The 25135-nt window shown below is 35.3% G+C and overlaps 2 protein-coding genes across 12 annotated transcripts in view; one reads left to right on the top strand and one right to left on the bottom strand.

Moving 5' to 3' along the window:
• LOC131952573 (uncharacterized) overlaps positions 1-16325 on the bottom strand; it is a 28690-nt gene extending 12365 nt beyond the window's left edge. For 4 of the 9 annotated variants that reach the window (XM_059315310.1, XM_059315305.1, XM_059315311.1 and 1 more), the window contains exons 1-2: positions 16197-16325; positions 7652-7787 (exon numbers count right to left, since the gene is read on the bottom strand). In XM_059315310.1, the coding sequence (XP_059171293.1) occupies positions 7652-7676 (25 nt within the window). In that variant the 5' untranslated portion in view covers positions 7677-7787; positions 16197-16325. Of the gene's footprint in view, positions 1-7651; positions 7788-7876; positions 8185-8395; positions 8532-8671; positions 8717-16185 lie in introns of those variants that run through there. The other 5 variants (XM_059315313.1, XM_059315308.1, XM_059315307.1 and 2 more) reach the window with 5 other exon arrangements.
• A 992-nt stretch (positions 16326-17317) lies between these two features.
• The window catches only part of LOC131952577 (pyruvate kinase PKM), a 57036-nt gene continuing 49218 nt past the window's right edge, over positions 17318-25135 (top strand). For all 3 annotated transcript variants that reach the window (XM_059315321.1, XM_059315319.1, XM_059315320.1), the window contains exon 1: positions 17318-17474. The gene's annotated coding sequence lies outside the window, so the exon portion shown is untranslated. The remainder of the gene's footprint in view (positions 17475-25135) is intronic.

Genomic DNA, 25135 nt, shown 5'->3' with positions numbered 1-25135 from the left:
AAGAAAGCCATGCACTTTGGATAGGGTTCATGATGGCTCATGGTGCAGATGAAACAGAGTTCAGCTGTTTCTATGACCTCTTTAAATGAAGGGATAGTGTAGTTAACACTATGCCCTGCTGCTTTTACTTTCCCTAACCAAGGTGAACTTAGGTAAGTCCTACGGATTCAAGTCGAGGATTCTTACTCAAGACTTTCGTACTAATCATACATTTTGCCATCTGACCACATCGTACAAATCTCTTTGGAGCACTTTGCAAAAGTAAGGATTATGATAATGAAGTTCTTCTCTATACTGCAGTATGCTGATTGTTGACAGGGAATTTGAATTGTCATAAATTGCAAAATTCTTGGGCTACACAGTATATTTGTATAATTCTACAACAATGCAGGGTCAGTGTGATGGGTAGAGCTCATGTATGCTAAAACAAATCCAGAGTTTGAGGCATCCCGCCCACCCCCACCCATCTGGGGAAGATTTGACTAGTTAGCTTGGGACAGCAACCTATTTAGGAGAGATGCAACCTATTTAAGAGAGATAACTCCAAAACCAAACAACTGATGCCTTGTACTTTGTTCTTGGATGGGCGGAGGCTAAAGAAGTAAATCCGAAAAGAAAAGCAGGCTGTAATGGCAGTTAATGGCCAATACTGTGCATAACAGGTTGAAACATAATACTTAATTGTGTTGAAGGGAATCCCATCCAACATGACTATTAAGAACAAAGAAGTAGAAGAAACAACAATGCATGGATGATAATAATTGCATATCTAGAAGATATATTATTACTGTAAAATAGGCTTAACCCAGGGGTCGGCAACCTGTGGCTCGCGAGCCGCATGTGGCTCTTTTGATGTCAAGATGCGGCTCTTCAGCTCCATGCACAAATATTAATAATTATTTTATTTTCGAAACTCTTGAAAATATTGTTCTGCAACATTCGGTGATGAACGATATAATAATAAATATAAACAATAAACACTCGCTATTCTATTAGAATATTTATTTACTCCCTATTTCAATGTACTTTCTATTTAATTGTCCATCCCGAATCGAAACATTCAACTACATGGTGGATATCACAAAGAAACTAAAAGAGCTAAATGTAAAACTGCAAGGAAAGGAAAACCCAACCTATGCCTTGATTGAAAAAGTTGATTGTTTCGAAAAAAAATATACTTTTTTTTGGTTGAAGACATAAGAGAGCGCTACATTACTTAATATCGATAAATTTGAAAAAAAATATTATAATGAAACCAATGCTACTTTTAACATGAATTACTTCAGCATTACAATAAACAAAACGAAGGATAGATTCCTGAGTTATTTGAGCAATTCAAAAAAATGCAAGTACACTTTGACGTTCATAGTAGAATCTTTTAACACAAAACAAATGAGATCAACATTGAGCCATTTGAAATAGATTCTGGTTCGCTTCAAATGAAATGGCTGGATTTGAAAACCAAACATTTGTGGAGTGGTAAGTTCACAGAACTCAGGAGAAAGTTAGGAGATGTTGAGGTTGAGAAAAACCTGCACATTTCGCTCCACAACTGGACACTATTATGTTACGCTTGAAATATTCTCCCAGGATACTACAATGAGGTAAAGAAGTCAGCATTTGGAGTGCTGATGATCTTCGGGTCACTATATTCATGCGAGCAAGCTTTTTCTTGCATGAATAAAATAAAAAGTAAAGAAGCCAACCAGTGTTTTTTCCAGGCATTTCTTGGGAGGGGCTTTGCTCCCTCCGCTGAAGAGTCTACCCCCCCTGGACGAAATGGAATTTATATAGAAAATATATACTTTTAACAGTGTTCGCCCCCTCGGAAATTTTAGTCCGTGCCCTGCGAAAATTTCAAGAGCCCCCCCCCCTTCGAAGAAAAATGTGTGTAAGAAACACTGAAGCCAACTAACAAATAAAAAAATCTATAGGCGTGCTTGAAACTGAAAACAAGTTATGAGCCAGGTTTAAATCAAATTTCTAAAGGCTTGCAAGGTCAAACTATTGTAAATATTATTCAATAATAATTGTTAAAGAATTTGATTACTGATTTTATCATTCTAGCAGAGCTGGTTAAAATACCTTAATATGTTCTGTGCTTATCATGTGTATGTTTTTATATGAATAAATATTATTTCATTTTAAAAGTTATTTATTTTAAATTATATATAGGCATATATATATATATATATATATATATATATATATATATATATATATATATATATATATATTTATATTTATTTCTAATAAAATATCATAATATTGAAATAAAAATATGTGTGGCTCTCTAAAAACTTGGAAATTTTGTAAATTGCAACTTTTGGCTCTTCAGTCTCGAAAGGTTGCCGACCCTTGGCTTAACCTAAAACTTCGGGGAAAGAACAAAAAGGTTGGGGAAATGGGTTGCAAAATTTGCCATGTTAGGAAAAACTGTACAGTGAGATAATCTGCAGGTAAAATATATGAAAATTTTAGAAAAACACATTCGTTACTACCCTGAGCTGACAGAAGAAAAAAAACTATAATAATAGACAACTACATAGGGTGATGACTTACACTATTAAAAACTACATATATTTATCTTTAATTAGATTTCAATTTTATTTATCAGAATAAATCGTTCGAATAGAAATGGCTTTTTGAAAAAGTGGGTTTATTATTAAACAGCTATTAATTTGGTTAATTTTCACAGATGACTGTTCAACAATAAACCGGGAGTGATCTCCCCTAAACTTTCTCGAATATTCTAATATAAAATTACGAGGGATGGCAACTCAGGACATAGACAATATTTGTTATCCATTTTTAATTACTTAAACTTTTTATAATAGAATAGAATCTCGTAAAAAAAAAGAATTGCACACCAAGTGAAAAGTTTCCCTATCAAACCTGACGGTCTATGGGGCAAGTGAAGTAGAGTTCACTTGTTTCTGTGACCTCGGCATATGAAGAGATAGTGTGGTCAGCACTATGCCCAGCAGCCTTTACTTTCCCTAACAGGAGTTAGGTACCCATCAGAGTTGGGTGGACTCAGGGACGGTCTACTGACTTGAACTCGGATTCGAACTCGAGACTAACGGGTTAGCAGTCCAGCTCTCTACCGCTAGACCACTCCGTCCCACACCAAGTGAATGCCTAATAAAATGTGTATAAAAATGCGGAATATTATTAGTACTTTATAAATTTACATGCGTTTTTTGAGAAATTGGAAATAGTGTAAATTAGTACTTCCGGTCAACGGAAATTACTCAAAATTTGATAGAAGGTAGAGAATTAGATCTCATTAGATCTCATTAGAGAATTAGATTTCATGCATCTATCTCAAATAGTATGCAACTTATAGGCTTTTGAAAAATTCAAAGTAGAAAAAGTACCACTTCCGGTTATCGGAAATCGCTCAAAAGTTGATCAGGATCTACGATTGATAAAATACTTATATATGAAATTTCATCAACCTAGCTGTAACAGTACTCAAGTTATCGTGTTTACACACAGACAGACACACAGAAAGAATTGCAAAGTCCAGTTTTTACGACTCGATAACGCATAAAACGCCAAAACGTTTATATATTTGTATTTATAATTTTTGCCTGATTAAAATAAGTCCTCTATACTCCGGATGTGACGAAGGACTGAGGAGTAAAACGGTGAAAACTGTCAAAATTTCATGTTATTTTTGTGCACGATAACAATACTTTCTCTATACTTCGTATATACGAGAAAGTAAAAAAAGTGTAGTCAGGTAGAGCTTCGCATTGAAATACATGGCAGACAAAAGGGGCAGGCTTAGTCTTGGTTATTATTTCAATCAAGTTTTTATTTTTGTTAATTTTTCTAAAGCGTCAGGAATAATGAATGATTAAAATTAATTTATTATGGAGAGGCATTTTTTATTTCTGCCCAAAATTAGCAAACACTAAACTAAAAATATAACTCCAAATGTGCAAAAGTAATTCATTAGATGTCTTACCAATATGTCTCTACAATTAGCCTGTTGCTTGACCTACTTTTTACCATCGTCATGGTAATGATAGCTGCTGAAAATGACTATCCCATGATTTCATTTTTTAACAATGTTTTATGGTCATTTCAGAAATATATAGGCCTACTTATAATCATTATTTTTTAGTATAATTCAACAATACAGATCTAGTTTTAACAATGGACCATTAGTGTTTGATGCAAACTTGCCATTCGTACTTTTTTTTTGGTCTAATAGATGAGAATATCGAACAGAACATAAGAAATGTAAGCAAAACGTAAATTGTTTTATTTAATATTGTTGTAAACATACTCAAAAATACTCTTAAGTATAGAAAATTATATATTGCCCCCTACTAAACTAATTTCAGTAATTTAAAAATAAACATGCAGGGTAAAACTAGGCATTAAAAAAATAACTTGATCAAGACAACAGCTAACTAGGCTTGCCCATTTTGCCCGCCATGTATTTGGATAAAAAGAAATCTAGCAGTAGTAGCTAATGACGCATTTCTGCAGAGCGGCAATGAATGGTCAAACGTGCCACAACAACAATCCTTAAAAACTAATCTGCCATATCAATCTTATCATCATAGCCATTTAAAAACAAATGCGTTTTTTCTCAAATCATTTTTTTAAGCTACCGATTAATTTTGATAATTAAAATTGGCATCAAATTAAAGGTAAATAAATGTAGTTTTTAATTGTTTAAGTCATCTTGAACAATAATACAGTTTAAAATCTCAGGCGACACCCTATCTACAATCCTGGAAGTTTTTGTGCTTTGAATAAGCATCTTTGAGTTACTTTGATGTTAAAAAGGTAAAAAAATCTAATATGGTTGCCATCATCATTTTTAATTTCATGCTTACCACTTTGAATTCGTGCTGCGTCAATTCGGCCAATGACAAAATGGCCCCGGCAAAACGACCCCAACAAAACGGCCCCGTCAAAACGACCCCGTCAAATCGGCCCCGTCAAAAGGGCAAGCGACATATGGACCCCGTCATATGTGCTCCCCACAAATAGGCTCCCGTCATTTAGGCTACCGACAAATAGGCTCCTGTTATATAGGCTCCCGACAAAAGGGCTCCAGTCAATAAGGCTCCCAACAAATAGGCTCCCGTCATTTTGGCTCCCGACAAATAGGCTCCCGCCATTTAGTTTCTCCACAAAACGGCCCCCGTCATTACGACTCCCGACAAATAGGCTAGCGTCATTTTGGCTCAAGACAAAAAGGCTCCTATCAATTTGGCTCCAGACAAAAGGACCACTGACAATACCGTTTCTGTAGAGACTAAGTCTCCCAACAAAGCGGTCTCATTGAATATGACACCTGCCAGTGGGACCCCTTCATCAACATTCTTTAGAGTTAGCGTATCCAACACTCTTATGTAATACAACCAGGGGCGGAACTACAGTGCCGCCAGACCCTGCAATGCGGGGGGGGGGGGGGGCGCAAGCCCTTTAGTGGCCCACAGCCGACCACAATTAAAAAAAATTTAAAGTTAAAAAATATAATTTTCTTGCATTTTTAACTTGATGGTTGTTATGTAAAAAGATTACTATAGATTACTATAGCTGCAATTGGATTATCTTTTTTCTAAAGACACCACCCCGCGCTCTTGTATTCTTTTTCCCTTTGTTTTTAAACCATTGTGAAAGCAGAGTCCTCTTTCTCCTACAATCAAACTTATGAAAGATAAGTAAACGTTCAAACAACTTCCATGACTTATTTCCCTTTTTAAAATAGTCAAATAGGGGTGCCCATAAGCTCCTTTAAATAGATTTGCACTAAACAAATTAAAAAGTAATTACTTCTCTTAATAATTATTTTTTATAAAGTACTTACTAAAGAATGACATTGTACAAAAAGGAAATGCATTTAAAATTAATAATATAAATACAAAAAAAAACATAAAAATAAACATAAAACTAGACACCATAACTTATACAAAGCTTTCATGTTTTATATACTTTTGACCGACTAGATTCTAGAGATCAAGAGATCTGATAGCAGAGATAAAATAAACTAGATATTCAAAACAGACTATTGCAAAAAAAAAAAAAACAGACTATTGCACTTACACACAAGACATGTAATTTGCTTAAATTGAAAAAAAAAAAAAAAAAAAATTATTTTTTCAAAACCCTATCTATATATATATATATATATATATATATATATAGATATAGCGAGGGGGGTGCGGGGGTGCTGACCGCACCGAGTGACACCATTTAGGGGGGTGACACCAAGGCAAAAAATAGCAAAATATATAGAGAAAAATGATAATTCCACTTAATAGAGTGATTAATTAGAGCAGGGGTCTCCAAACTTTTCAGTCCGAGGGCCGCATTAACTATCAAATTTCAGTTCGGGGGCCAGTTTCTTCCAGGTATGTCGTGATTTTTCTGAGCAAAGTTCCTCAGCCATCACCATCAAACGTTTTTTCCGTGGACAAAAAGATCTCCGCGGGCCGGATGAGAGGACTTCGCGGGCCGTAGTTTGGAGACCCCTGAATTAGAGTGTTAAATAGCCTTTTAAGAGGTGGGGAGTGCAAATCGAAGGTTTGAGGGGGGGGGGGGGGTGGTGCAAATCGAAAATTTAAAGTTTGTCCCCGGGAAGGGTCGTTGCGGCTCTGGGGGGTGACACTATTAAGTGCCGCACCGGGTGACACCCGACCTCGCTACGCCACTGGATATAGATATAGATAAAAATATTTTTGCGGGGTGGCCCATTTTTTCTAGTTCCGCCACTGAATACAACGTATGCATCTCTTGTTCGGCAGGCCTTATTTTTATATTAGTTTATCTATTATAAAATATAGTATGTTTTAATTTAAGGGTCATCTATCTATGACATCCATAATTGAGTCTATAGGCTGTTCCAACTCAGTGTGTGGGGAGAAGGGTCCACGCTATACCTTCCTACCTGCAGTATGCTTGTAGGTTATCAAAACAAGATGCTGTAAACATCATGTATATCATACATTTACACTTCTGTGCTCGCTTTTAAGCAACAGATCTTTTCTGTTGTAAATTAAACATTATCAAAACTTTAGAATTGGTGGAATTTAGCTGTTAAGGGCTCGATTTGTTTGTGAATTAATGTTGGTTCATGAAAAACAATTTCGTTCGGGCATTCAAAAGAATATATAGTGGTATTGGAGTTAGGAAAAAATGGTTACTTTTATGCCAATAATGGTCATTCATTGGTCTGGAGCCAATATGTCGGGAGTCATTTTGTCAAAAGTCAATATGTCGGGAGCCCAATTGCCTGGAGCCAATATGTCGGGAGCCCATTTGTCTGTAGCCAATATGTCGTGAGCCCATTTGTCGGGAGCCCATTTGTCTTGAGTCCTTATGTCGGGAGCCAATATGTCGGGAGCCGCTTTGTCGGGAGCCAATATGTCCTGAGCTTATTTGTCAGGGGTTAATATGTCGGGAGTCCATTTGTTGGGAGCCTAAATGTTGGGAGCCCATTTGTCGGGAGCCAATAAGTTGGGGCCCTTTTGACGGGCTATTTTGACGGGGTCGGTTTGTCGGGAGTCGATTTGACAGGGTTATATTAACGGGGCCGATTTGTCCCAGGTCATTTTGAAAGGGCACCCTTTGATTTATAACTATTTGCCAGGACAAAATAACATATCAACCTAAAACATACCCAAAATAGCTTCTGGATTTTCCATTTTTTTTCTGACAGTATGTATTGAAAGAGTAGCAGCTAAATAACACCATCAATATTCTTTTTTAAAAGCTGGTGATGATTCTATATTTGTTTTTGAGACCCTTTACAGCATCTGGGAAAAAATATTTTAAAGTATTTACTACATTTCAAGGTTGACAAGAATACAGAAAGCGCACTAAAAGTAAGAAAATATTTTTTCACCACACTTATTATTTAGGTAGAATTATGAGTTAGGTACTGGGTGTGTAAATTTGGCCTCAACACATGATTCAAGCTGAAACAGGCAAACTATACACCCCTGGCTCCCCTATGATCACTACGGTGCCTATATTTGTTTTAAAGAACAGCCTACACCAGGGACATATTGGCCTTCTACATTTGATGACTAAACCGAACCAGGGTTGACACAATGAGCTTTTTTGGTTGAATATCCCTTGGCTCCAAAGGGACTCCCCAAAACCTAGGCGGGTTCAGAGAGGTATTCTGTCTCTATTTTATTGAAGGTAACTCTTTAGAAAACAAGGTAACATTTCAAAACATTTATGATTGGAAAGTGTTGATGAAACCTGTATACAATGTTTTATGACTTGAGTGTGTAGCTACATGAGACAGGTAAGCTAGTCTCTTTCTCTATGTACACATATATATATACATATATATACATATATAAACAAAAGTATATTAGTTTGTTTCTTTGCATTGACAAACAATTCATCCGACCTCCATGAAACTTTTGGAAGTAATTATGCTGTCAACCAAAAGGATGTAATTTTTTTTGCAGCAGGATGGTCCTTCTTAGCCATTGATTACCATCTCACATTTAGCCAATTTTTGATTGCAATTTCCTGGATCACATGCTTAAAATTTTCAGTAGTTCCATAATGAAATCTAACATATAATAGTCTTGAAAAATCAATGTAATCAAGTAATTATACTAAAATAATTTGAAAACCTTTTTAAAAATATGGCAAGCTATAAAATTATAGTTAGGCCTACATTTTAAAAACTTAAAGCTGTTTGGGAACCATCGATGTTCATAATTTTATATTTAGTAATAAAACAGATAGTATTAGTTACCTCACAAGTTAAAGACAGTTACAAGTACTATGGACGTTTCGACCCAAGGTCTTCGTCAGCACACAACAGTGTGATTACAGATTAGACAAATAAAGACAAACAGTAACACATTTTTTTGACTTAGCTCGACAGTGAAAACACGTCTTGTCTGCTAGCCATGATATTCAAAAGAAAAGACGCGTGAGAAGGACGCTTGGACACCGTATAGGGGTGGGGTTGGGGGCGTGGTGTATGCGGGAGGGGGGGGGGGGTTGTTAGGTGAAAGATATCTGTTTATTCAAGCCATCGGGTGCCCGTGTACCAAATTTAAGTATTAGTCGCGTTTCAGTGCTAAGGCCATTTTTAAAATTGTGGCAAAACCGAACGGCGGTTACACAAAAGTCCCTTTTTAAGTCATGCCCACTCTTGTTGAAGTGTTTGGCCACAGGAAGACCGTCTTCATTGTTGATTGATCGCAGGTGTTGGCTAACCCTGTCAGACAATCTTTTCCCCGTTTGTCCGATATAAAAGATGTTGCAACGCCTGCACTGGATGACGTAAACTACGTTGCGGGACTCACAGTTGAAGTGATTTTTAATTTTGAGGGTTCCCTTCGGCAGCTGCAGTGATTCAACCTGAAGGGTGAAATGACAGGTATTGCATTTACGGGGACAAGGAGTGGTGCCAAAACCGGTGTTGGTAGTGGGTGGCAGGCGGCTGCGAACTAAAAGGTCTCTAAGGTTGCGTTCCCTTCTATACACAACCAAAGGATTCTGTTGAAATAAATGGCCTAAATGGGGGTCTGACTTGAGGATAGAATAATTTTTTATAATGATATTTTTAGCCAAAACTGAATGAGGATGGTAGGGTAAGATGAGTTTAGTTCTATCTGACTTTTGTTTTGGAAATTGTTGAAGGGAGGCTTGGTGGTCAACAGTTGTTATGCGGTGTAGTGCTGACTGGAGTATATGCTCCGGGTATGACCGGAGTCGGAAGAACTGTAGTAGCTCATGGGCCTTGATCCAAAAGTCGTCATCATCTTGACAAATACGTCGCAGTCTTAATAATTGTGAGAATGGTATAGAATTTTTGCAGGCCGGGGGGTGTGACGAAGAGTAAAGCAGATATGAATGTGAATCGGTTGGTTTGTAATATACAGTCGTCCCAACGTTGGTTGTGTTAAGCGATATTGTCATATCCAGGAAGTTAACAGAACTCTCTGAAATTTCAGAGGTAAATTTATAATTTTATATTGAATATAAGCCATTGAAAAGCTGTTTAGAATTATTTTCATCAATGCGTAGAAAAGCTGTTTAGAATTATTTTCATCAATGCGTTACAAATCCTATGTTCTTAGTCATCTTAGACATGTGACCTTGTTTTCTTAAACTGAGTTATTTAAATTTAAATTTATTTAATATTTATTCTAGTCCTGGTTATCTATCGTTTTAGGTGCGTAAAATCGGCCGAGCCTAGTAATGTGCGAAAAAGTTGCCTAATTGATAATGCTTTTATAGAAGTATATTGTGATATTATATTTGTGTCAAATATTAGAGATGAATAATAAACCAAAATCAATGGCTACATAATAAACAAATATATAAATATATCAATAATGGCCAGAAATTAACTTTAAACAGCATTATTTACGAGTAATATTTGCTGATTTGCTATATATAATTAGGCTGATGCTAGCCGGAAAAAGATACACATGTGCAATAGAGAGAATCTAGGACTTGCCATTCCGGCGATGTTTTTGATGGTACTGTGCATGCGTATGTTTACAAAAGCAGAACCCTAGCCCTAAACCCAACCCTAACTCTAGGTCACTGCTCATCCTTCTAAATAAACCTGATGACAAACCAACTTTTTACTCAAGGTCTTGGTTAACCTCGTCTACCCCATACCTAGCTTTTGCTACAAATGGTATATCCAAAAAATGCAAAAGAGAAGTTGCAGATCAACTAGCCACTAGCGACCACCGAACAATCCTGATCCAGATAGAAACATCAGACAGGCCAATTGAAGCCTACCCCCGCCCTAGATGGAACTACAAAAAAGCAAATTGGGAGCTCTTCTCTTCCCGTACAGACTCCAACTAGACCAATCAACTGCAAAACCAAACAGGTGAACAAGTCATACACAGCCTTCTCAAAAGTAGTTCTGTTAGCAGCCAAAAAATCTATTCCAAGGGGAGCAAGAAAAAATTACATCCCAAACTGGACTCCAGACCTCCAGAAACTCCATGAAGAGACAATTGATGCTAGAAACACTGTTGAAGAAAATCCCACTGTAGAAAATAACATAAAATTAAAATCAGCAAATGCAGTTTTTAGAAAAAAGTATCTAACCGCATTAAGGAAAAGCTGGCATGAAAAAACAGAACACCTCAATGTAGATAGAGATGGTCACAAACTATGGAGTATTGCAAAAAGGCTAAACCAAGAAGAAATAGAGCTACTCCCATAGTCATCGACATAGAAAACACGATCAAAACAGAAAAGGATGCAGCAAAAGAATTTATAACCCACTTCAGCAAAGTGGGACAAATAAATATCAGCCACCAAAGAGTAGAAGAGGTTAAAAATCAAACTGAAGTTAAAGAAAAACTACAGAAAGTCTCTCCCTCCTCCTCCACTGGAATGGTAACTCTGATTAGCAAGAAGGAGCTTGGAGAAGCAATGAAGCTCCTCAAACTTAAGCAAGCTCCAGGCCCTGACAAAATCTCAAATGATATGCTCATGCACCTGGGCCCCATTGCTAAGAAAAAACTGCTCCAAATATTTAATGCAAGCTGGAAATCTGGGAAAATCCCAAATATTTGGAAAAAAGCAACCATGATACCTGTTCTCAAAATAGGAAAACCCAGGAACAAAGTCGATAGCTATTGCCCAATAAGTTTAAGAAGCTGCGTTTGTAAACTGATGGAAAGAGTAGTAAACAACAGACTGACCTGGTTTCTAGAATCGAACAATCTACTAGCAGACGAACAGGCAGGCTTCAGGAAGTGCAGATCTACTGAAGACCAAATCACCTTCATTTATCAGGAAATAGAAGATGGCTTTCAAGGAAAAAACCAACCTCAATAGTGTGGGTCGACTTTGAAAAAGCCTTTGACAAGGTCTGGGAGCAAGGTTTAATTCTAAAGCTAATAAACCATCAAGTATCTCATAACATGCTAAACTGGATCAAAGGTTACCTAAACAACGGAAAAGCATCAGTCTCCATGCAAGGAAAAAGAAGTCACATTGTAACTATAAAAAATGGAGTCCCTCAAGGAGGAGTCTTGTCTCCTACTCTCTTTCTCATTTATATAAATGACTTAAAAGAAAACATCCCAAGGAGAGTAAAAAGAAGCATGTTTGCAGACGACCTTTCACTAATCAGCACAGAGGAATATATTGGTACTTCAAAATTTCGTCTTCAGGAAACACTTGACAAGCTTGGCAAATGGACCAAAAACTGGGGCTTATCTATTAATACTAAGAAAACAACGTATTCAATCTTCACCCTATCAACTAAACATCAAAAAATGAAACTAACCCTAGAAAACCAAGAGCTAGAAAAAATGACCCCCCAAATACCTAGGAGTCACTTTTGACACTCGACTTACCTGGAGAAAACAAATAGAAAACACACAAAGTAATGGGATTAAAAGACTTAATCTAATGAGGAAACTGGCAGGAACAGACTGGGGAGCAAATCACCACATCCTGAAAAAAACCTACACCAGCGTTAGAATATGGTGCTTCGGCTTCGGGCTCAGCAGCAAAAACAAATATTAGCAAAATTGACAAAGTTCAGAACATTGGTTTGAGAATAATGACAGGAGCCATGAAAACAACGCCTATAAAAGCAATGGAGGAAATAGCCGCTCTTAGCTCAATAGAAGAAAGAAGAGAATCAAAAATCCTCACTCAATACACAAAGCTAGAGGCACTGGAAAACCATAACCTAAAATACAAACTCCAGAAACAGACTACAAAGAACAAGTTTCATCAAAGAAGCAAAGAATCTAAAAAAGAAATATGAAATTGAAAATATCATTCCTGAAGCAATAAAAACTCAAAACCTCTCCCCGCCTTGGATCTCCCACTGTCATTTAACCATTATTGACTCAATAGACACCATAGAAAAAAATCTGACTATGATCAAGAAGAACTAAAGAAAATAACAAATAAGCACATTAAGGATCAGTACCCCAGCAATACCTGGATTAGAGTTTTCACAAATGGCTCAGCTGAAGATGCCACAAAAAATGGCGGGGCTGGCGTCCTTATTGAATGGCCAAGCGGAGAAAGCCTGGAAAAGTCAATAGCCACAGGCAGCCTATTCGACAATTTTAGGGCAGAAAAAGAAGCCATAGAGCATGCAGCAAACCTCCTGTCAGAACACCCTGAATCACCAAATAGTCAGATAGTATTTCTTACAAATGCCAAATCTGTCCTGCAATCCCTAAAAAATCTAGAGTCCTATACTCAAACACTTAGGACAGCACTAGAAAGGCTAATAAATACCTGCAGCAGAGTTGTGCTGCAGTGAATCCCGGGCCACTGCCAGATCCAGGGTAACGAGATTGCAGACCAGCTGGCAAAAATTGGGGGAAAGAAACTACAACCGGAAATCTCGCTACACCCAAAAGAAATAAAAAGAATAATAAAAAACAAATGCAAATGTGGTCTGACACACACCCTCACTACAATAAAGATGATGGCTATTATAATTTGACACGAAAACAACAATACATAATCTTTCGACTTAGAACAGGCCATAACAGACTAAATCAACACATGCATAAAAAACTAAAGGTTGGGTGTGGCGTTCGTTTCTTTATGTTAATTATGTCCCATTCTAAACCTAAATAATTAGCCTATGACTTTTTTATCTGCCTGTTTTTATAGTCAGTTGATTATGTGTGATCTCACATTCTGGTGGGCCTAAAGATTTATTCATGTCAGACGGAAACTGAAAAATATGTTGATACACTTAAAACAAAATATTTGTTAAGGAAAAATTGAAGATAAATTTGGTAAAATTATATTTTTTTATTAATTATTATTTTCGTAATTAATACCTAAACTGGTTTTAAGGCAAAATTGTTATGCCTTTGACATTACATTTTTTTTTATTAAAACGTGTTTGGGATTTAATCAAAGAAATAATAAGTAATTATAAAAATGTAATTTTTAGTAGGGCCTAGAGAGGTTATAAATTATGAAACCGTGGGCTAAAAAACTCAAGATCAGTATAGCCTATTTAATTTTGCAATCAGCTGAGACCTAGGGCTTACTATTTTTCTACGCATGCGCACTCAACTGAAAATTCGGAACATGTACTATGTTTTCGCTCAGCAAGCGAAGACAAAAACTTGACCCAGAACATAAAAAGGGGCGTGTTTTTGTGCCCGGTGACTCAGAAGATGTTCCTTATACTCGTAAATTGTTTAGTATACACTTTAGTAGGTCAAGTATAGTATACATGTCGCAAGTGTAAACGCGGTGTAATAAATGAAGACTGGCGATGTTTCCAACAAATGCAACCATGATCATTTACTATAACAGCCATCTTGTTTATTTTTTTAAATTGTAAACTTATAGCGCAAGATTCAGGGGAAGCCACTCTAACTTACAGATGGACGCTTTTTATATAGCAAATCCTGCTCGCAAACACTGCTGTTTAAAGTTAATTTCCTGCCTATATTGATATATTCAGTATTTAGTACTATTTAGCCATTGATTTAGGTTTATTATTCATTTATCTATAATATTTGACACAAATATATCACAATATACTTCTATCAAAGCCTTGACAATGAGGTAAATTTTTCGTACATTACTAATGGACACCAGCGAGAAAAGTCTCAAAGGAAATTGAGAGGCCCTTAAATTAATTTAAAAATCATGCACGGCGTAGTTACAATTAATATGGTTATATAATCCTGTCTGTCTGGTTTTTTCGGACTTTACTAAAGATTGGATGTATTTCATGTTTTTAATATTTTCGGTAACTAAATAAAATTTTTTAAAAAAGCAAAAACAATTTGGTTTTCACGTGTAATGGCGACATAAACAATGGCATTCTGTTATTTGATAGGCCGCCATATATTTTATTGTACACATTGTAAGCTAAAAATAGAAAAACTAGGTCATGGTGTTTTAATTTGCATTGTTATTTAAAAACTTGTCCTGCAAAGTTTTGTAAACAAAAAAACTATAAAGTGGGGCTGCCAGAAATCGATCACGGAGTTCCTTGTACAGCCAATCAATGTTTGTCTTACGAAAGTGAAACATCGAGTTATAACTTAGGCTTGATGAAAATAAATAGAAATGTAGCCTTAAACTCATCAAATTATTTTCAAGTTCTCTGGATCTGCAACTTGTATAGCATTGATTCTAAAAATATTAAATTTCTGAATTAATTTTAGGCTTAAGTTTTTAATAAAAAAATAATGTTATCTTTTATTATTTTTATGGTCCTAAATCTAAAAAAGCACATTTTTATTCCATGTCAACAACATTACGGAAGGATTATCGTCAACTTACTGGTGTCCATTACTAGCCGCGGGCGATTTTACGTACCTAAAACGATAGATTACCAACGAATCTAGATCTAGATCACAGTCAATGAGATTCGAGATGTAGATTCTAGTTTAGTTAGTTTAGTAAATTACAATTAGTTATAGATTATAGATTACATAGTATAGTAAGTATAGAGTATAACTATACTTATATACTAATACTATACTAGTATAGTATATTAGTATAAGTGGTAATCTATCGTTTTGGGTACGTAAAATCGCCCGCGGCTATTAATGTACGAAAACGTTACCTCATTGTCAAGGCTGTAATAGAAGTATATTGTGATATGTTTGTGTCAAATATTATAGATACATGAATAATGAACCTAAATCAATGGCTAAATATAATTAAATATATCAATATAGGCCAGAAATTGACTTTAAACAGCAGTGTCTGCAAGCAAGATTTGCTATATAAACAGCAGCCATTTGTAAAATAGAGTGACTTCCGCCTGAATCTCGGCTATAAGTCTATAAAAATAAAACTAACAAGATGTCTGCTATAGTAAATGAGCATGGTTGCATCTGTTGGAAACATCGTTGGTGTTCATTTATTACTGAAAAGTTTTAATTCAGTTGTTTAAAAACCGGTACATAAATGAAACAAGGAAATATTTTGGTATTTTTCAAAACATAAATCCTCCTCAAAATGTGAAATAATTATTAAAATGTAAGGAGTCACCTGTTTTTCACACTACTAGTCGCGGGCGATTTTACGTACCTAAAACGATAGATTACCGTATAAGTATAATAGTATATTATAGTGTTAAGTTAAGTATAACTATAGACTTAGATCTAACTAAAGTAAAGTCTACTAATAATATAGAGTAGACTAGATCTAGAATCTAGACCTATATCTAAATATGTATTTATTAACTTATTTATTACGTATTTTAAAGAACTAAGTTCAGTCAGTTAGGCCCTAGCCTACTAGATCTAGATCTAGATTTCTAGATCTAATTATTTATTGATTATAGCAGGAAACGTTGCTACGTAGAGTAACGTAGAGTTAAAAGGTTGAGCCAAACACCGAATAGTGTAGAAAAAAATCTGAACCAACGTTTAACACTCGGGTCGATTTCTGCAAAGGTGTAGTCTAGACTATAAAATATCGGCCATAAAATATTCCGTGCCATTTTTACGTAGGCTAGATCTAGATCCAACTAGATTCTAGATCTAGATCTATATCTATTTATTTTCTATAGGGCCTACGACTCCATATTTTTTATGTTTAAATTTCCAGTAGTTCAGAACTGGAAGACTGATATAAAAAAGAATGCAAATTATACTATTATAGTATAGATCTATCATTTTAGAAAAAAATTAAAATGATTTGTAACATCTTTAAAAGATCTATCCTAAGGACATAAAAATACGACATTTAGCAAATATTATAATAAAGAAAATCAAAGGACGTGATATAGGCATGTCATATTAATTTATATTAAAAGTTAAGGCCTATACCATAAGCGATGCTATTATTAGAAACTGCAGAACAGGCCGAGATGTGTTTTTAAAAATAAATAAATAAATGAGGGGTTTAAATACTACCCTCGTTCAGTGTTTCTTCCAGACTTTTTTCTCCGGGGGGGGGGGGGGGGCACTTGGAATTTTCGGGGGGGGGGGGGGGGGGGCGGTAGACTTTCTTCGGGGGGGGGGGGCGGACACTGTTAAAAGTATATATTTTCTATATAAATTACATAAATTTCATTTCGTTCGGGGGGGGGGGGGGGGGTAAAATGCCTGGAAGAAACTCTGCCCTCGTTGGGCGCCCAAAGAAACACATAAATCAATTGGGACATTTAAGATTCTATTCGTGCTACACCTAGATCTATATTTTTCAGGGGAAAATCTCAACAAATTTCAAACAAACTAGGCCAATTAATTACATTTATACAATCTAGATCTAGATCTACTAGATTCTAGATACTAGGAGTCGTTGTCCTTCACGAAGAAGGGCATAGGCTAACCTTCACCTTTTAAATAAATCGGAAGCACGGTTTGTTTCGCTTCGAGATTCGATACCGAGGCTTAGAACCATACTGAAAAATAGCAATAGGCCTACAGGCTACAGGTCGACGAACTTTCTGCCGGGTACTGTAGAACGATAAATAGATCTAGAATCTAGATTTAGATCGAGTCTAGATCTAGAACACAACAACTAAAGTAAGTTGCACACTGCATCTTCATCTTTCATCGTTTCACTTTTATAATCACAGCGTTAATACTGTGGTATAAAAAGCTTCGGTAATCTATCGTTTTGGGTACGTAAAATCGCCCGCGATTTGTAATGTGAAAAACAGGTGACTCCTTAAATTTTAATAATTATTTCACATTTTGAGGAAGATTTATGTTTTAAAAAATTCAAAAATGTTTCCTTGATTCATTTATGTACCTGTTTTTAAACAATTGAATTAAAACTTTTCCGTAATAAATGAAGACTAGCGATGTTTCCAACAGATGCAACCATGCTCATTTAATATAGCAGCCATCTTGTCTAAGTTTTATTTTTATAAGCTTTTAGCGCCAGATTCAGGGGGAAGCCACTCTATTTTACAAATGGCTGCTGTTTATATAGCAAATCTTGCTCTCAGACACTGCTGTTTAAAGTTAATTTCTGGCCTGTATCGATATATTTAGCCATTGATTTAGGTTTATTATTCATTTATCTATAATATTTGACACACAAGTATGACAATATACTTCTATTAAAGCCTTGACAATGAGGTAACGTTTTCGTACATAAATAGCCGCGGGCGATTTTACGTACCCAAAACGATAGATTACCAAAGCTTCTAAATAACTATTACTAAACAGTAGCCTAAACTAGGTACTAGGATATAATTTCAAAAATGGTTTGATTGCAAAACAATGACTGCAGGTAAAAGGAGCAAAAAATTAGAATCACAGAACAGTTTTCCTTTTTGATGTAGCTCTAACGGTTACAAAGTTATGATTTTTTTTCCTATTAAAAAAGGTGCATTTTTTAACATAGGATTTTTTAAATTTCTGTGATAAAGATTTATTTAGTGTGCACTACTAAAATGATCATAGCCTGTAAACTACATGGTAGAATTTCTTTAAACTTTCCAGTATCTTTTTTTATCATATCGTCCCCTCAGTATTATATGTTCTAACTAGATCTACAAATTTTGATTTTTTCGAAAAACTCGACCCTATGATGTAGAAAAGCACTTTGTTCAATCTCCACTTATTCACTTATCTACGTGACTCTAAGTCATCTGCTTCCTACCAAAAAATAAATGAGTTTAAAATATTTTTAATAGGTAACTCAGACCCCGTGAAACTTCAAATGCGTTTTTCTCAAAATTACATTTTGGGAGATAGAACAAGATAATACTAGGGGGACGATATAGGCCTATGGATTTAAGCATAATAAGGGAGAATGTTTACACCGGTGTCTGAAAATGGAATCTTCTTTAAAAAAGGGGTGTTAGGTTACTGGTAGTTAACTAAATACACACTAATGTCAATGCTAACCCTAACCGCAACCCTGGTCCAAACATACGCCTAACCCTAATTTCTAATCATAAAATTAGTCGAGATTGCAATACTACTAACAACCCAACACCCCTTTTTTAAAGAAGATTCCATTATCGGACACTGGTATCTATAATCATCCCATAATAAACAAAAAAAAAAGATATTTATGGGTAGAATTTTTTAACAACAAAAGTTAATCATGGTACCCCCCCTATTTTTGAACACGCAGTGCTTTCATACAACCACACTTTAAATTTTAACTATTAGAAATATTAAGCTCAAAATAACTCAGAATGAGTAACTATGAGTGTGTCAATGTATAATATCAAAATATTGATCATAGCATGAAAGATTTGTGTTTTTCATGATGCAAAGCTGATAAATCATGCGATTCTACAAAACCGAAGTCTGGTTTATGTGAAATACAAAATTATGGCAAATTTAAACTACTGAGCATTTAAGTTCCAAAATTTGCTTAACTTTAGATAATTCTATACTACAAAAGAAATAATCAAAATACTGGTTGTGACTCCATCTGTTTTCCAGAAATATATGGTTGAAGAAGGTACCCCCCATTTAAAAAACCAAAACTTTTAGCACAACCTGAGTGTGAGTTCTATCTATTTATTAAAAATATCTAGCACAGAGCTTGCTTGAATGAAGTTCTAAAAGTGTGTATATTAATACTAACTAAATAATTATCATAAAGGTATGTTTTTCATTGAGCTGAAGAATTGATACAACTCACATTGTAATTATGTAAACTGTAAATGATTATCATTATCATTGTTCTAAAAGTGAAAATAAATATGTTTATGTTACATTGATGGCAAATCATTTAACTTTAAGACCCTTAGTCTGATTCAGTTATTTGTAGTTATATGAAGGGATGACATGGTCAGATGATAGAACGCCCATATGTTAACCTTAAGCCTCAAGTTCGGATCCCGGACTGAGGTTGATAAGACATCCCCGAGTCCACCCAGCTGTAATGAGTACCTGATATTATTCTATGGAAATTGAAGACAGCTGGGCATAGTCATAACCACACTACTTTTAAATGAGGATTTAGTTTAATTTTGTTTATGATAATGTTTCTGATTTATACCAAGATATTTTGCATTTCTAAGAACATTTGTCATTTTGAAAAGAAATATATTTTTCTTCACTGCTGGCTCAAATACTGTCCCTTGCTGGGCCTCATTTATTTTAATTTTAATCTCAATGAATATGCTTGTAGTAAAAATAAACTGCAGTTTTATTAGAGTAAAAAAAAAATGATGGACAATTTATATATAGGAGTACACCAAAGAACTTTATTCTCTATTATAATTTATATAGTTCTACATACGGTTTCTGTTCTGCTTTAGAAGTGCATATTCTGTCTGGAATATAAAACATACTTCATTAGCATGACAATAAATAAAATATAACTAGCAAATAAAAACACATATGTAAAGCAAAATAAAAATTGTTTGCTAAAATTATCCTCATACTTAAAAAAAAAACCCTACAGGGCAATATTAAAGGTCCTGAAAAATCGATCCTGTTAAAAATAAATGGCCTTGTGATATAAGGCTCTCTTAAAAATATCCCACCACAAAATGCTACTGTCCAAAACAGACATTGAAATCCCCCACAAAACGGACATTGAAATCCCAGACAAAACTGACATTGAAATCCCCCACAAAACCGACATTGAAATCCCCCACAAAACCGACATTGAAATCCCCCACAAAACCGACATTGAAATCCCAGACAAAACCGCTCATCAATAAGGCACGTTGCTACGCGCTCGCGTCATTAGCGCTCACGATAACACAGCTTTGCAGCCCAGGCTACAGTGATATATATATATATATATATAAACCTACAATAATAAGTTAACAAATTACGATGTTCCAAACATTCGATTAAAAAAAAACAGTCAAAGTTGATACGCATATCTTGCCCACAATCTAATAAATAATTTCCTAGTTAATGGCAGTCTTTACACATGATTAAGCTTAACACCGTATGACATCATACAATTAGTCAAGCCCCCCCCCCCCCCTCTCACTCTCTCCCCATCCACAATACAGTAGACCCTACCTACACATCACATAATCATACCCCTCTCGTGTAAGCGTAAAGAAATATAGAGACCCGACTCCTTCCGGCTTTTTACTTTCGCTTTCTAAGTAAGCACAAGACAGCGCTAAACCATACAAACCACGGGGAAGCATATAACTTCTATGAGCTGCATCCAAACACTTTCAAATTTCAGTATGATAGAGGAAAATGGTGTAGGGACTCTAGCAATCAATAAAAAAAGACATGCGTCCAGTAGTTAATTTAAAAAAATCAAACTTACCTTATTTTCAATGAAAAACTCCATTTTGAATAATCCATCAAAATAAAAACAAAAGACAAAAAGCCAGGCAAAGTCCATTTTTAAGTAGAAAAACAATTTCCACATTAAATTTGACCGTTCAATAACGGAGAGGAAAAAATTTTACTAAACCGGCGAATTCGTGTAGCCGCACACGCAAACCGCTCGGTAACGGGAGAAAAAATATGCAGCTAAGCGAGAATCGTGAGGCCAATCCTAGTACCTACAGTAAACAGTATTATTAGGGTAAAACTCCATTTTATCGTATTTTATTCCCTGCTTCACTTTCACCTCCAGTTGAGCGTATTCTATTATAAACACAACGGAAACACACCAAAACATTAGGAAAACACGATTTATTAACAAATGAATAAAAAAAACCAAAAAGACTGATGTGATTTCTTGAGAAAAATCAAAATTTAGAATATTGAATGTGCTATATGTTCGTTTCAGTTAGGATTTTCATGGCAATGGGTGTACGCAAATGTAACCAGAGGCGTAGCTACCCTTCCCGGCGCCCGGGGACAAACCCTCCCCCCCCCTCAAGATTTTGATTTGCACACCCCCTCGAGATTTTGATTTGCACCCCCCCCCCCCCTCAAACTTTCAATTTCCACCCCCCCTCAACCTTTCAATTTATTTTTCCAACCCATTTTGACGCCCCATAAGCTCGGCGCCCGGGGACATATGTGTGTCCCCCCCCCCCCTCGCTATGCTACTGAATGTAACAATTGCAAGGCGGTTAAGTTTGTATCGTTACAAGCATCTAAATAAATAAACATTTATGAACTTACAATGACCCCAGAACTGTGGCAAACACAATTTCAAACAGCTATGACATATGCTGATAATTAAAGTCAATGTGAACCTGCGACCATGTAAGGATTTTTCTCCCGCTGACGATCACACAATATTTAATTGGAACGGCCCTAATGCTTTTTTATGTTTATACCTTTTCTAATTAAAAATCACATTCATAAAAAAAAGTAGATCTAGCTCTAGTCCAAGTGTTTTCCTAACATTTTTGTGTGTTTTGGTTGTGTTTATAATAAAATACGCTAAAATGGAGTTTTACCCAGTATTAGGCCTTTAAACTTACTTATTACTAGATTCTTAGGTTGGGTAAGGTTGTAAACAAAATGAATTTTTGAGTATTTTATCTTAAAATCAATGAGTTAGTTAGAGGAAGGAATAAGAATTCCATTGGTACCAAATTTATATTTCTAGCTTTAGGACCTAGGCCTAATAGGAGAGGAGAAATTATTTTTTTTTCTATTTTTTTCTATTTTCTTAGAGATTCTATTAAGTATTAAGCTCTGTAAAAAAATGATTCAAGTGGGAAACAAAAATGAAAATTTTATAATTTTTTTTTGAATTCTAATGATAAATTATGAAACAGGGGTGGTTCCTTTAGGCCTATGTTAATTTGCATTAATAGTTGTGCTGGCTTGTTTCTGTTTGATACTATGACTAATTATTAGTCTGGGTCTTTGCTGAGATGGCGGGATGACCTCTGACCCTGAACGACATGTGTCGGGTTTTTTTTTAGGGATCCTATAGCCTACATCAGGGGTTCCCAACCTTTTTTTACTCTAGAGCACATTCTAAAATATCGGTAGGGTGGCGGGCACCACCTTTTATAAATCGACAAACTCCTTTCAGAGGCGTAGCGACCCTTCCCGTCACCCGGAGACAAAACTTTCGATTTGTACCCCCCCCCTCAAATTTTCAATTTGCACCCCCCCCCCCTCAAACTTTCGATTTCCATCCCCTTCAATAATGTTTATGAAAAAAATTCTGTCTCTGTCGAATACTGAGAGGCGGGCACATCCCAATCGTTCGGCGGGCACGGGGTTGGGAACCCCTGGCCTACATGACAAATGAAAAAACTGCTAATCTAGCAAAATCTCATCATTTTAATGCGAGATGCTAAATAAATGGATGTCATGCCTTAAAATGGCCAAAAAATTCCCCAGAAGGTGTGGTTTTAATTAATGCTCGCTATTCTTGTCGAGTACTCATGGGAAAAACTGAACTGCCGCTTTAAACGTCCCGGTACATGGTCAAAACCCCCTGGTACAAAAGTAGTAATATATTAGAATTGAGATATTTATAATGATTAGGCCATATATACTATAGACTATGAAATACTATAGGCCAGTATATATTATATATAGGCGGTACCATAGGCCATAATAATAATACTAATAATAGGCCTACTTTTTAATAATAATTTAAATTAGGCTACTAAAATTAGGTCAATAGATCTAGAATCTTGTTAGTTTACTAATCTCTTTGTAAGTAACAGGGATACCCTAATTATAGTTATGTTGATTCCACTTTTTTATTTCGAATTTCCATATGAGGTACCCATGCAGACATTTCTGTCCGCTATTTTTAGTATCATTATGTTATTGTTATGCTAGTTTTTGTGTTTTTTGTGGAATGAACTGTTAAGTCTAGTATTTTAATTATAATTCAATTTTAGCATGTGCAGAAGAAAAATTATGGGCATTATTATTGTATTCGTAATTTTTTTAGTATATTGATTTTTTTCTTCACTGTAGGCAGGCAGTAGCTGCATCGAATTTAATTCATGTCCAGTGGTTTACCGAGGCTGCGTAGCCTATTTGTCTATATTATTTGTATGAAATGTATAGTATTTCTAATGATGCTATTTCAGAACTCGGCTTAATTACGGGCGATTTTTAGACTTAATTGATCAGCCGTTAGCCTTTGTCATTGCTGCATATTTTAAACAATGCTCGTTCAATGGCCTATAATCTGTTTACGGCATTTTAGCGTAATTTTTTTTTTAAGCTAGGCCTAGATCTAGTTTAAAAAATTTTTTTTTGCGCGAGCATCATTTTTGTTAAAATTACAATTGGTATAAGTACAGGATGGAGAGCTTGTATCTTTTTTTTCCATGACAGATTTTATCAAGATAGATCTACTTCAAGTTTAAATTGAATATTTAAATTACTTTACCTTACTACATTAAACTACATTTGCTTTATCTTTTAAGAGTTTAAAATTAATGTGTGCCTTTTGTGTTTTAAAATTAGTCTTAGCTTTGTATCCATTCAGCTCAACTCTGTTATAATAAAAAAATGTATTAATTAGTTTAGGCAGCATTTGCGCGGTTCGCTCAGCATTACGCTAAATCTTCACCCTAGGTAGCATGCGATCAAAAAAAGGTATCAGGATGATAGTCCTAGATCTAGCTAAATCAAACTGCTCTTTAGTAAATTGTTTTCACAGCTGTCTAGCATGCGTTATAGTTGATCTAAGTCTATATAAAGTCTATATTATTAACCCTATGCGAACTTAAAAAATGACCAGAAGTAGCAAAGTAGGTCTGTTTTTCAATTTGCTTGAATGGGGGGGGGGGGAGCGAAGTGAAGATACCTACGATCTCGTGAACTTGTGTTCATTCTATGACTTGTACTATAGGCCTGCTGAACTCACAGTGACCCCACCGACCGTGGTTGGATTATTCACCCACAGGATAGTAAATGTAAGCAAGCAATCACGCGAGCGAGGATATGTGATTTTATTTTTTTTTAAAATAACACGTCATGTTTTCAATATGAAAAAAAAAAGAAATGTAACAAAGACTAATACCGTCTATGAACTTCAGCTGCGAAATTGTTGACTCAATATAATGTGAATTGAGTGTAAAATGTATTTGTTTTTATAGACTATCATATTATTTTAAGCATGAATATTGTCTTCCCATATTTAAAATTAGATTTTCAAATAAAAAGATGGTCTTTTTTTATGGTTTTATGATTTAAGCAAGTGTTCAATATTTATTAAAATGGTATGAATAACATCTAGAGTAGAATTTGTTATGTATATTTTCCCTTACCAATAGCTAGATCTAGGCTTATTAACATATTTTAAAACTTGTGTACACAAATTCATGACATGCCGGCTGGGAGACAAAATG

Source organism: Physella acuta, unplaced genomic scaffold (genome assembly GCF_028476545.2).
Source record: "Physella acuta isolate Inbredline_101_S28 unplaced genomic scaffold, ASM2847654v3 ptg000877l, whole genome shotgun sequence".
Lineage (NCBI taxonomy): Eukaryota > Metazoa > Mollusca > Gastropoda > Physidae > Physella > Physella acuta.
The sequence above is the reverse complement of the archived record's forward strand: the minus strand, read 5'-3'. Positions and strand labels throughout refer to the sequence as shown.